Consider the following 14,730-nt stretch of genomic DNA (forward strand, 5'->3'; position numbering starts at 1 on the left):
AGAATGAATGAGAGGCTTCATTTCCTTTCAGGTAAACGAAGTGCAAAGGCAAATAACCCAAGACCGGTGATGCTTGGTCATCTTGACCTTCAGAGTCCCTCTTATCCCCAACTTGTGACTTGCACATTCAAAGTGACCTCAGGCCAGCAAATTGGCTCTTCTGGATGTTACTTCCATCTTTAGTAAGGAGAGAAAATGAGTGTTCTTTCCAGTTACGTCAGTCCCTTAATATCCCAATGGGAACCCTGGCCCAGGACTTCATCCTGGATTGCCCTGCTTACCACCATCAGCAAGCAAGCCTGAGAAACAGTATTTTTAGCAGAGTGCATTGCTGAAATGTGCTGACAGTGCAAGAGTTTCTCACTGATGAAGAAAAGGAAAGAGCCATCAGCACGAAACAAGATTCCACTAAGCAAAGACGATGTCAATCATACTTGTCAATCTATGCCAATAGGTAGAAAGATGTTAGTACAAGTGATATGTCAAACCAGGACCATAAACGCAGCTGGGGTAAATAGATTGTCTCCAGAAAACTTGCAAACAGTTTTGCATATCATTTTAAAAGCCCTTCATCACTCAATAGTTTATAATGCTAGCCTTACATAACCCTTACATTTGGACTCTGCTAGTGTTAGCATTTATATTCCCCCTATAGAACAGTTATAATGTATGTTTCTTAGTTCCACCAGCCATCTTACCTGAGTGGAAGGTTTGGGGGATGTTTTACATTTAGACCCCATAGAAGTGTAAGACTTAGAGTGTTGTTTCTGCAAACAGACATCAATGTATAGTGTTATTTTCTATGAGAGGCTTTAAACATTATTTCTTTCAAGATTATGTAATCGTTACATAGTCAGGATTTTATTTAACATGTTCCTGGTTACAGGGTATTTCTGGTTTTTTTTCTTTTTAAATTTTATGTGCATTGGTGTTTTGCGTGCTTGTGTGTCTGTGTGAGGGTAACAGAAGACCTGGTACTAGAGTTACAGACTAGTGTTGTGTGGGTGCTGGAAATCAAACCTGTGACCTCTGGAAAAGCAGCTAGTGCTCCTAACTGCTGAACCATCTCTCCAGCCACCTACAGGGTATTTCTTGCTGTATTTTTTCCTGTTTATTTTAAACAAAATGTAAAAATTTTCATTGCAAGAACCAATGCTCTTGTGAAGGAATTTTATATTCATTTCTTACTGGTAATCTAAGTGGTATTTTAAAATTATGTGTATCAAACTCATTGTCATAACTTTTCTCTGTCATTTTCTGTCCACATTCAGATATCATGCAGAATCTTCTGACATTGATATTTGACTTCTCAGCATGTGTAACCATGTGCAAGCATGTTTAAGACTCTTAAGACACATTTGCATCTGTTTGTCATATTTTATTGCATGCCGACATGCAATTCTCAGGAATAAAGAAAAAAGTTTTTAAATAAAAAATTTATAAAACTTATGAACGAAGTCTCCACTTCCTCCACTATCTGGGACCCTTTTCAATAAATAAATAAATTCTAGAAATGTTCCTCCAACCCCCATCATTTGAGAGATGCATTGTCACTTTTAAATTGATGCTGAAATTTGAAATTCTCTATTTGTGGTAAATGCACTGTTGATTTGAACCAACGGCACACCTTACCAAGTGACTGGTTTAGATTAATTACCAGGAGTGACGACCACTCTCTTCTTCACCACAGGTATAGAAGCCTAAAGCATTTCAATTATGATGTCTGCCAGAGCTGCTTCTTTTCAGGAAGAACAGCAAAGGGCCACAAGTTGCATTATCCAATGGTGGAATACTGTATCCCGGTGAGTACAGAGCTTTTGAACCAACTGATCAAAGATGACATTTTTATTCATTTCATTTTTACTTAACTTTGTTTTAAGACCTCTTTCGAGAATGTTTGGTTGTAATATTTTTGTTTTCTTTTAAGTATATGTGCTTCTTGTGGTGAATTAATTAAGAAAAATTCTTCATTACTCCAGTTGTAATTTGTTAACTTCTTAAGTAGGTGTCTTGACTTTAAACTTAACTTCTTTTAAGCAAATTAAGAACTGATACTGACTTACCTATGTTGAAAATGAAACTCTTTGCTGAAACCAACCATGTTTATCTTAGTCCTTTAAGGGATAGTTTCTGAAAAAAAGTTACACATTATCAAAATGAAAAATAGAGAAATCAAAAATATCATTCATAGATTTAGTTTTTGAACAAACTAACCTTCTACTAGCTTTACATGTTCTAATTATATAAAAATCTGAGTATGCATATATATGTATATGTATTTTGACTTAATTTTCTTAAAGAACTATGTAGCTCACTATGTAGCTCTGGCTGGCCTAGAGCTCACTATGTATATTGGACTAGTCTGAACATAAAAAGATCCGCCTACATCTACTTCCTGAGTGCCAGGATTCAAGACATGCACTATCATGCTTGCTGTTAATATATTTTTTTATCCTGAGTTTTTCATTTGACTTTGTAGAAAATAGCTGCCCCCCATTTTTCCTTAGACAATAGCTTCCCATCACAAAGTATTAATTGAATGAATGACTATAATTGGCCTAACCACCTTTGAATTTAGGTCTTCAGTCTCCTAGTGTTATAAGCCATCTTTAAAAGCATTACTGAGAAGGTTGCAGCACTTTATATGTGTTACATAAATTGTGTTTCCATTGAGTTAATGACTAGCAGTGGTCACCTAGGTCAATGAATATGAGTATCTTCACAGCCAAAATACTTGATCCCAAGTCATATTCCAAAAGTGATCTCTGCCACCATATGATATTGCCACATTTGCTAATGTGTTCATTTTCCCATTACCCATCCCCCAGCACTGGATATAGCTATTGTGGTTCCTTTGACCTAAAGCTGCTTGTCCTGAGATTATGCTCATTTTCTGTCAGGAGCTATCCCTTAGCTTCCTCCCAAATCACACTGAAATTTATTCATAGAGTTGTGTATTTTCTTTGGTTTAGAGAATTAAGTAACTTTTTGGATCATAAACCTATACAAAGGCAGCTGTACTTATAAAATATGCACATATCATTCTCCAATTCTTTTTTTTCATTCTCCAATTCTTAGTGTCTTATTTTAAGTAAATAAAGACTCATATATGGAGAGGAAATTTCTAGAAAATGTTACTGAATTATAATGGATGAAATAATCTTGATGCCTAACATTAACCAAGAAAATCTTGCTCCCAAGGAAGTTCGGAAAGTTCATTTATTGCAGTTATTAATTTATTTACGAAATCAACTAATATTGAATTCTTGCAGTGTGTCAGGCATTATTAGAGGTAGGTGCTAGTTGAAGTGGTATGGACAGATTCTAGTCAGTAGATAGTCTGAATGCATGTATGAATGGTTATGTCTTTACACTTTGGTGCCCAGAAGTAACTGAGTGTGTTAACGGAAGATTGCTGGCTAAGGGAGAAAGGAACAGGAAGTGAGGGTAAGCAGAAGGCAAGGGAAAAGTGACAAAGGGCAGCCAGTGTGATGCCTGAGACCAGCTGTGTCTGCAGTTAGAGAAGTTAACGTAAGTCTGCTTAGAGATTGGGAGACGCAGTCCCTTCTTGCCTGATAATCACCTTTCGGAGAAATAGTTTTCAAGGTGCTAAGAGAGAGACTCCTGAATGGTAAGAGATCATATTCATCTCAGGGCCAGAGCACAGATTCAGAGTCCTCCGTCCTTTTTGATCAGTCCCCTTGGAGTGGTCAGGGCTTGTCTTCAGCTTTAGATGGGGACAAACAGTAAATTTTTTGAGCAGCATAGTTCCTTCAGGTAGATATGCTTTTAAGTGAAGCTGGGGTGAGGGTCATAAGAAGTAGGCAGCCTTGAGCTATCAGAAATTAAGATAATGTTTGTTCAAGTCTTTTAAAAGAAAGCAGGGTTGGGTGGAAGGAATAATTTGAACTGAGAATGTACTATTTTTATAGGTCAAAACTTTAACAGAGTAGAAGGCTCACAGCCCCAGCTTTAGCTAGTTGAAGGAGAGAATCTGTCTCTAGTGTTAGCTCTAACGGTTTGTTGGTTGCTCCCAGGAAAGACAAGATTACTGACATTCCTGCTGCTGTCTACATAGGAGGAGAGAATCTGTGATATTGAGCAAGGAAACAAAGAAAGGAGATGATTCAGGATGCAGTGAGTGCCTTTGAAAAGCAGGATAAGGCAACAGAATGATAAGAGGAGTCATTGTACTCAAGGAAAACCAGGTCCTGCTTGAGAAGCCGACCTTTGGGTTGAACCTGGAGGTGGAGAGATTCAGCAGCCATGTAAAGAAGGGGGGTAGAGTAACAGATAAGACATGGCAGAAGGAAGAAGCAGCATCTTGCGTGTGCTCCCACAGTGGCAAAGAGGCTGACAGGGAGGTATAGACCCGAAGTGGAAGGTGTCCCTCAAACAAGACAGGAAGCACTTGGTCTATAGATGAGGTACCCAGAGAAAAATGAAAAGTAAGGTCCCTTGTCCAAAGATTACCAAGACTTTTGAAATGACAGTGAAGGGCCTTCAACTGAGCTGGGATCTTCTGAGAGTGTGATCGCTCACTGCAGATGCTTAGGCCTTCTGTCCAGGGAATTTCTCCTTCACTAAAGGGACAAAAAAGGCTTGATGAAAAAAACAGAGGTTGCATGACACCGTTCAGATCCTTGAAAGGGATTTGGATTGGGAGGAAATAAAATGTTAATATTTACATGATAATAGCTAAAAATTCAGGGAGCTGATTATAAAGATCTAATGCTAAATGGGAAAAATAAAAAAAGTAGATGAGGTTAGAGTAATGATATAGAAATACTAATTTTATTCTCATTACATATAAACATTTCTAATAGTTTTCTAACATTCCCAAGCAATTTGTAATCAATACATGTTTAATAATCATTGGCCAGTGGAAGCCTGCTTGCAGTCACTAATGAATGTATAAAGTCCTTTTTCCTACTACCAATGCTGAATCAAACAAAACAAAACTCCAAGTCAGTGTTTCTCAACCTGTGGGTCACAACCCCATGGGGAGCTGAATGATCCTTTCACAGGGGCCACCTAAGACCATGAGAAAACACAGATATTTACATTATGATTCATAACAGCAGTAAAATTATAGTTATAAAGTAGCAACAAAAATAATTTTATGGTTAGGGGGTCACCACACCATGAGGAACTATATTAAAGGGCCACAGCATTGGGAAGGTTGAGAACCACTACTCTAAGTTATCCCAAACTATTTCTGTTACATAGTCCTTTCCAAGTGACTCTTCCATTTCTGGGATTCCAGCTTGCCACTTAATTTCCTGGGTGATATGTAGCATGAGTTGTTAGAAGGTCTTATTAATAAAATCAAACCTGAGCCAGGTATTGGGGTATACACTGGAAGATCAGAGAGCCAGCACAAGCCACAGCTACCTCGCCTCGCCAGTTCCTCAGCTGGTCTTGTTTCCTCAGACTGGAAGCCTCTGAGTCCTCATCCAGAATGAATCTCAGCTGAACTGCTGCTCGAAAGCCCGAAAGCTTAACCAGCCAAATGCTTAACCAGCCAAATGCTTCTAGTTTCTGATCCTCATGCCTTATATACCTTTCTGCTTTCTACCACCACTCCCTGGGATTAAAGGCTGCTTTCTGGGATTAAAGGCGTGAGTCACCATGCTTGGCTGTATCATTGAACACATGGATCTCTGCCTCTTGAATGCTAGGATTAAAGGTGTGTGCTACCACTGCCTATCCTCTATGTTTAATATTGTGGCTGTTCTGTCTCTGACCCCAGATAAGATTATTAGGGTGCACAATATTTTGGGGAACACAATACCACCTCAGTGATATCCCTTTTCAAGCCATGTTTTGGGAGATCGTTTGGCCTTTCCTAACTTAAGCAGCAGTCCTGTCCATCGCTATGTTAGGTTAGTTTTTGCATTTGACCTACAAGCTTTTGTTCCTTTCCACCTGCTTTGTGCAGGGAATCAAACCTAGAGCCTCATGCAGCCTAGGCACACAGCCTACCACAGAGCATGCTAGGCGAGCAACCTAGTACAGAGCTAAACCTATAACTTTTTATAAAGTACCTAGATATATTTGTAAACTGAGTCTTAGAGGCACACTCTTGCCTTAAATGATATGACATGACTTAACTGCTTTCCATTTTTTTCGCCTACATTCTTTTTTATATATATATTTTATTTTATTTTACAATACTATTCGGTTCTACATATCAGCCACGGATTCCCTTGTTCTCCCCCCTCCCGCCCCCCTCCCCTTCCCCCCAGCCCACCCCCCATTCCCACCTCCTCCAGGGCAAAGCTTCCCCTGAGGACTGAGATCAACCTGGTAGACTCAGTCCAGGCAGGTCTAGTCCCCTCCTCCCAGGCCGAGCCAAGCGACCCTACATAAGTCCCAGGTTTCAAACAGCCGACTCATGCAATGAGCACAGGACCTGGTCCCACTGCCTTCTTAAGATCTATTCCTTTTTCCTTCTGCTGTCTTCTTTTTAAATACACTTTATCTGTGGTCTATTCATCTTCCACCCAACATCTAAATTCCCTTAACATCTACCTTAGAAAATGGGCTTAAACATGAGCTTATTTTTCCCAGGAAAGTGATAATAAGTGATACTTGCACACTAAATGGATGTGACCTTCCCATAAGCATCTTGGTCCTTGCAGTTCTCATAGCCCGTCTCCATTACTGGCTAAGAAAATGGCCTGTTCATACCACTGGCTCATCTCTTTCTCCTACAAGGTCACATTTTACCCTTCTCTCAATGTTTTTTATCGCTGAAAAGTGTAATTTGTAAACCCCATTTTAAGCCCTCAGTATTCCCCAAGTGTTTCACCATCCTATCAGCTTATTATTTATGACAATGTTTGTGTTTAGCTATATGAAGACTAATGGTGCATGAATTAGCTATCATGATTCATGAAGATATTTTATGATACTGATAATAAAATATTTACATGAGGAAGTGGAGCAGATTGTTTTTCTAGGAAAATTACTTCCAACTCTTACTACCCATTACTGTTCTATAATCCAAATTTGTACCTTAATGACTTCTTGATTCAGCTTTATAAAAGTTTATGCTCAAGAGACGGTGTGACTTGGATTACATTTGATGTCTGTTACTTTTCTCTCCATTCACATGCAGCCTACATTTTCACAAAAACACCTCAACTGATACTTAGAGAGGAATCCTCGTAGCTTCTTCTAAGGTGTTGGGCCCTTGGTAAAGACAGCACATAATGGTAGGAGCATGCAGTAAACATACTTATATGCTGAGCCAGAAAAGCAGAGAGAAGAGGCAAAGAGAGTATCCCACAGTCCCCTTCAAGAGCATTCTGCCAGTGACTTGGCCTCCCACTAGGCCTCACCTTCAAAGGCTTCCACCAACTTCCAGTAAGGACACCCTGGAGATTTGTCATTAATATGTGGACCTTCAGGGGACACTCATCAACCAAGCTTAGTCTCTTATTTGCTTTTGTGTGGGGTATTTACCCACCAACCCCACAGCTCCCCAGAGTTTTCTTGAGTGTGAGCAGCAGGAAATATTAGATAGAAGGATTTAGGTTGCAGAGAATCTTGCGGAGATAAACAGATAGAAAATAAAGGATAGCCTCGAGAGGGCCTGGAACCTATTCCAACGGGCCCCGACTGTCTCTGCCCCAGTGTATTCATAGAGATGCCAAGGGGTGGAGCAAAAGACCTCCTCCCCCAGCACAGCCAAGTGCAGACCATCTCAGACACCTGCACTCAGGCCTGTGGTCCTAATCATCCTCTATGCGGACGTGCTGGGTAAAGCCACGAGGAACCCGAAAACGGGCTCCCACATTGCTGTAACAAACCACAAATGCTGGTGTTTCATGAGCAGACTCCTACTTGGCTCCTGTTTCTGAGGAACTTCAAGCTGGAAGGCACCTCATGGGGCCTGGGCTATCTTGCATCCTTTCCTAGTAGGAGATAAAAGGGCAAGACAACACACATGTAAAAAAGAGGAGAGGGAGCCCAACACATTTTCTATCAGGAATCTTGGCTGCTAAAATGTAGCTTTCCTTAAGGATCTGTGATGTAATCCAGTCTTAAGAATCCTGCCTTTCAACACTGCTGCTTCCAGAGAAACTTTCTAACACATTTAAATAATTAAAGCATTTACCTCTACAGTGAAAATTCTCCCATTCTGTCTCCTTTAAATTCGTCACTGCTGTGAATAACCAAAATTTAATTTGAGTTAGAAAAATAATCATGTTATTAGAGGATGCAAAAGTCTTATTTTTAAATTCACGCTACAATTTCATATATACAACATTTTTGTTTGGTTGGGTTTTGATTTTGTAACTGGAAGTGTTGGAGTCCAACCACAGGGTCTCACACATGCTATCCCAGATCTTTTAAAGATTATTTTTTACTTTGAGAGAGGGTTTCAAAATTGCCCAAGTTGACCTTGAACTTGCAGCCCTCTGCCCTCAGTCTTCTGAGGGGATGGAACTACAGGGCTGCGCTGCCAGAGCCGGCACACTCTTGACTGTAGCTACAATACCATCTATGACGGTCTGGAACTTCCTTGTGTTACAACTGACAATTTTGGTGCGTTTCCATTTCTAAACTTCTCTCCAGATTTGGCAGTCACCATTCTACCCTCTGCCACTATCAGTCTGACTTCTAACTTTTTAAACTTTTTAAAAGATTCTATGTATAAATAAGACCTATGCATAAATATGTGGAATAGTTCTCTTGGCATATCTGAGTCATTTCACTCAGTATAATGTCCTCAGGTTCATCTGTGTTGTCGCAAATTTGAGGATTCCTTCTTTTATAAGGCTGAGTAATACACCCCCTTCTCTCTCTCTCTCTCTCTCTCTCTCTCTCTCTCTCTCTCTCTCTCTCTCTCTCTGTGAGATTTTCTTTATTCATGCATTGTGGGATATTTAAGTTGACTTCACATCTCACCTCCTACACATAACACTACAGTGACCGTGAGAGTCTAGTACCTCTTTGAGAAGTTGATGTTATTGTCTTTGTGTCCAGAAGTAGGATTTCTACTTACTTAGTAGAAATAATTCACTTAGTCTTGATCTTTTAATGCCTTTAACTCCTTTAAAGGACCTCAGACTGTTCTTCATCAAGGCTGCACCAAGAATGGTATGCCTTTACATTTCAGAGTGCTGGAATGCACATCGTTTATAAGAGTGTGTGCAATTGCTAACTATGAGTGAGCACTGAATAGGGTTAAATGCTAAGGAGAATGGAAAATGTTTAGAATCTCTACTGGGGTCAGTCTGGAGTCACTAAAAGATGAGTAAAGATTGCTACCTTGCCACAGGAGCACAGCTGAGGTTAATTGCCAAGGATTTGTTATCTATGGCTCTGTCATTGCTCAGCAGCTTTAGAGTTATGCAATAATAGTTAAGGCCAAAAGAGTAAGGAATTCACAAGTAGTCATGGTGCTGTGATTGTCTTGGGCTTTCCTCACGCCGAATAAACCTAATGCAGGTGAAGGGGCTAAAGGTGAAAGTTTTGGGGTGAGGAATACTTTATTTGTATTCAAAAAAATAATACAAGGAGAGGAAGACTCCAGTCTAGTCAACAAGAGATTCTTTTCCCCCCAAGTTATAGTTTTTAGAATGAAAGATGCTTAGCGTTCTGGCAGGGCCTAATGTATAGTCATATACTAATATTTAACCAAATATTTAACCAAATAGGATGTAGAGGGTTTCAGAAGTGAGGTGGCATTGAGGACATCATCACTAGGTCTCCAGAAAATGACAAGTTCTAGCTGTGTGCCATTGTATCTTAAGAGGGACTTCAAGAGTACATCAATTGTAGATGGTGAGGCAGAGGGGCAAATTGCAGAGGAAGGAAAAACCCATCTTTTCTTTCCATTACTGGGGTCATAGCTGAAGGCAGATTAGTAAATGTACAAAAATTCACTGAATTTTTTATCAATTCTGTTTTCATCAATTCTGAGGCTTTCGTGAGGAAATGAAAACCCAAGGAAATGGGGAAGCCTATTTAATTTAATGCTAAGGATTTCATGAAGAGTGGACAGTTAGAGAAGTTGAAATGAACAGAAAGGTTGTGACATAGCCTCATGGTACTAGAAATAAAAAACCTGCTTGTAGAGATGCTGCTCTAGGTCCGTTGTCTTCAAAAGATGTCGCAGTAATTCACTGCTGCTGTAGCAGAACACTTCCAAATGAATAATTGACAAACTACAGGTGATTATCTGTCACAGCGTTTCAGAGACTGAGAAATCCCAGATGGAAGTCTCCATCTGGTAGTAGCAATTGCACCATGTTATTCCATGCCGAAAGACATTGCAAGATAACACAAAAAGAGAGGGAAGGGAAAAGAGAAAGAGCTACACACATCCATTTTATCAGGCACCAAGATCAGTAACAACCCTCGTCTGCCATAACATTAGTCCAGCAGAGCCCACATTACCTAATCATGTCTTAACATCCTGTCCTTCAACGTCGTTTACTGGGAATTAGGCTTCTAATACAGCAGATGTACGGGACACTTCCAACACTTAGCGATAGATAATAGTGGCAATTCCTACCTGCCCAAAAGAGGCTTTATGAGATGCTTCAGGGGACAAGATCAGAGGACGACCTTCCTGCTTCTGCTGGTTTTTCAAGTGCCATAGTTTGGGGTAACGTACTAAATCACAGTGAAGTAAACCGCCTTTCCTCTTGCCCTGCATATAGTACTGTCGTCAGCATTGGGATTCAGGTACAGGAAGAGGTATGAACACGCTGCAGGGGAACTTGTGGAAACAAGGAGAATGTACAGCAGTGAAACATGGAAAGTATGCAGATAGAGGCTGTGTGCATGGGCTGAGGGACAGTGGCCCCACCAAGTTAGGGAAAAGGAGAAATTGAGAGAGTGCGGTGTTGTTAAATACAGATGTCAGGGCTGGCTAGGATGGCGAGGTATTTGAGAGACATGTCAGCTCGAGATGAAGAGACTAGATAATTTGAAAAAAAAAAAATGTTATCTGGAAGGGCAGAGGTGTTGGCTACTTCCAGCTTTGAAATGGTGGGTTTGTGTCGCTGTAAGTTTTCTCACTCAGTTGAAGGTCGTTAGACAGAACTTGTTGACACTGGTATTTTCACTGAGATTTTTGCTAAAAAATAGGAAGAATAGGGGGAAGTGTCTCTGTGGAGAGCAGCTTACTAAATTTGTATCACTTAAAACAGATTGGTAGTATAGTTTTTAAACAAGTGTGCAGTTGTATTTTCATTACTTAGGAAATACTTTGTGTAGTCAAACCTATGTCCTATGTGGGTAAGGCCTTACATATTTAATATAGCACGTGACGCCTCACAGATAGAAACAACAGCAAACATTTATAGACCAGCATTAATTTCAATATGATATCAACTCAACACAGTAAGTAAATGGAGATCACTTTCTTTTCAACGTTGATAGCATGGCTAAGGTTTCCAAATACCTAAACTGTATGTGTGATTTGTTCATATAAGAAGTCCAATAATAGCAATATGTTACCCGATCACATTAGCAACTTCATCAGGTTCTGTTGTCAACCAAACAGAATGATGGAGACTTCCAGGGTACTATAGTCAAAAGTGCATGTTATGTTTAAAACAAAGTTCAGCATATTCATCATGCTAAGTACAGTGTGGAAGACAAGAAGTATCGGCAGGTAAAAAGAATTTACCAAGAACAGAAGCAGACAGAATTTATTGAAATATATTGTCTAGGAGCTGCAGAGGAGTTCTTATAGAGTACAGATACACTGAGAAGACTCTGGTTGATCTTATCTCATGGTTCATTTATGTGGGTCTCATCTCACCCTCTTACTAAAAGTAAATTTTACAATGTACGTTGTCTTTCTTGGGGGTAGGCATTTAAATAGAGGCCATAGTAGTCCATTAGGGGTTGGTCTCCAGATGTTTTCTTCTTTGGACTCAGGTTCAAGTCACTGTGGCCTGGTTGTTAAAGTGTAGGGCTTTTGCTTTTGTTTTTGGCCTCTTGTCTACAATACTATTCTTATTGCTATGGATTTATAGATGTAGAAATAACCCCAGGTTTGTATTTTCTGTGTTTTTAGAAACTGATAGAATCAAAATATTATATGGGAAAACAAAACAGATTTTTAGAAAGTTAAGGCTGAATTCGTGCCTTTTGAATTGTATTGGCAAAAGTAAAATGTAAGGATAAAAAGGGACACGCTGGCACAAGTTGCTTTGTCTTCTCCCTCCTGCCAGCATTGGTGTGTTGGGAAGGCTGTGAAAATCAACTGTAAGAAAATGCTGAAATGCTGATTCTGTCCTTGTTAGGTTGGCATGGTTTGTGTTGGCAGCCCTGCATCTTCAGATGCGCTTTGGGATATTGGCCAATATGCTAAAATCACAGCATTATTGCTGTTTCTCTGACTTCAGCATCCCAAAGTGGTTTTTTTTTTTTAAAGCTCTTATCTTCCCGATGGTGATTTCCCAGCAAGTCTGGTGCATTTAGATGGTGCCATTAGCTCTTAAGGCTGCAAGGAGCTCTACTTCACATCGGTGGCTTATGACCATGCTTGTTCTTGGTGATTCTGCCAATGTTACTTAATTTTTAGCTTTCTGTTTTTCCATTAAGACCCAAAAGGCTCTGAGTTTTTCTTACTGATTTCAACCAAGCTGTAGAATCTAAATGTGTCTGAATTTTAACTTGTTGAAATCAGTGAAAACTGAGTGAAAACCCAGGGTTAGTTTCGTCATTAAAAATGAAAAATTCCCTGCCAGTGTTTCAATGTCCTGTGATAATGAAATGGACCACTTGGAAGTTTGCATACAACCCTCAGCTCTGTTTTCAAGCAGGAAACCTTTGCTAATGAGTGTGCTTTGCATCAATGACTCCAGCGTTTGTCCATGGTCCACATGGCAACATTTCATTATTTATCTATGTGTCAGATGACCATGCATTTTTATATAACCTTGATTTATATCATTATACTTCTGTGTTTCACTCTTTATAACTTACAATATTTGAATTTGAAAGTTGAAAACCTAATGTTGGAAGTGTTTGTTATGGACATATGTAATACTGTTATTTAAGCAATGAACTGACCAAGAAAATCACTGGGAAATTAAAATTAAATGTAATTTGGCCTCTTTGCAGTTCTTTTTGTTATTTGGTTTAATTGATGTGAAATTAGCAGTTGTGTTTTGTCTTTGGGGACTTTTGACATCATCGTAAACATTCCCTGTCTATGGGGTGCCTTGTGGATTTCTGGCATTAGTAGTGGATGGTTCTTCAGCTGAAGTAGAAAAGCAATTTATTCAAGCAGTCACTTCATAACAAATAGCACAGGGCTTAGCATCTCTGAATTCTAGATTCTTCTGCACCTTGGTCTTGCTTTTTGTTTGCGAGTCACATTAATGACAAGGAAATGCCTTTCAGTCATCCATCAATGTGTTTGAAGTACAAGAATGTGCTGGGGTCAGCATTTAAACTAAGGATATATAGTTTAAAATATGGAACAGAGATGTAGGGATTCATGCACATGAATTAATATATAGATGCACGATTGAAGCCAAAGATAATTTCAAAGTATACTTCACCTGAAGTGACTATATTTGCTCTCAATTAAAGAATAATTGGAAAAAAATTTAAAATACTCCTGATGGAGGCTGGGGAGATGGCTCAGTGGTTAAGAGCACTGGCTGCTCTTCCAGAGGACTTGAGTTTGATTCTCAGCAACCACATGACTGCTAACAACTGTAACTCCAGTTCTAGGGGATCTGATGGCCTCTTCTGGCCCATGAAGCACAGAGATACGTGCAAGCAAGACATCCATATATATACAATAAAATAAAATAAATCTTAATATAGCATATATAAGTATACTATATATTCGTATACTATAGTATACATAGTATATATAAGTATACTATATAAATTAAAATACTCCTGATTTTTACTGTTGTTATTGCCATTGGTAAAACAGGACCAAAGAATGAAGTTGTCTGTCTGGTTCAATACCTTAGGGTTTTGATAGAAGCGTGCTTGAGGAGATTAGTTCTACAGTAGATTTTATAATTGGGCACAACTTACCAACATTTTATTCATTCATTTATGATGATGAGACCAAGTGGAGAGCTAGCTATTAGTATTACTCAGGTGAGTTTTTATCCTCTTACTGCTACTTTACTTCAGGATAAGGGAGTGTTTCTTGAGTATTTAACATGCCGACGTGTTTTCATTCAATTCTAACTATTTCACCATGGCTCACTATAATTAGCTTTAGAAGAGGAAAAACACTAATTTGGAGGGCCACTCTCACAAGAGTGTGAGTTCTTCCAAGCTTGTGGGTAATCAGTCTAGAGGAACTTGGAGGGAGATGGTGGCTCCATGGCTTCAGGCTATCTCAATCTCTGTGTTTGTCGTTTCCTCTCATTTGTTAGTTAGATAAAAACAAACAGGGCAGTTAATCAGTAAAAACAGAAATCCGTGAAGACAATATTTGCAATAAAATCCTGCACTAATAAAGCCCTCAAACAAAACTGTATGGTGGCAGGCCACCACTAGCCACAGAACCTACAAGATTGTCACCACATGGGGAAACAAGAAGGAAGCAAAGGTATTTGTGAACTGTAGATCCTCCCAAGACATCAGATGATCTGTAGCAAACACAATGGCTGTTTTTTTGAGCAGAATTCTACCATGGGGGCACTTATCCTGTCCAACTTCAATGTGATAGTTTTTGTTTTATCTAATGATATTTTACTTTGTTATATTTTAATATTTTTA

The 14,730-nt window shown here is 39.3% G+C and overlaps 1 protein-coding gene across 1 annotated transcript in view; it reads left to right on the forward strand.

Moving 5' to 3' along the window:
* The window catches only part of Utrn (utrophin), a 507,673-nt gene that overhangs the window by 458,211 nt on the left and 34,732 nt on the right, over positions 1-14,730 (forward strand). Inside the window, exon 65 of the mRNA XM_059272738.1 lies at positions 1,691-1,802. Coding sequence (XP_059128721.1) covers positions 1,691-1,802 — 112 coding nt within the window. The remainder of the gene's footprint in view (positions 1-1,690; positions 1,803-14,730) is intronic.

Source organism: Peromyscus eremicus, chromosome 8b (assembly GCF_949786415.1).
Source record: "Peromyscus eremicus chromosome 8b, PerEre_H2_v1, whole genome shotgun sequence".
In the NCBI taxonomy this organism is placed as follows: domain Eukaryota; kingdom Metazoa; phylum Chordata; class Mammalia; order Rodentia; family Cricetidae; genus Peromyscus; species Peromyscus eremicus.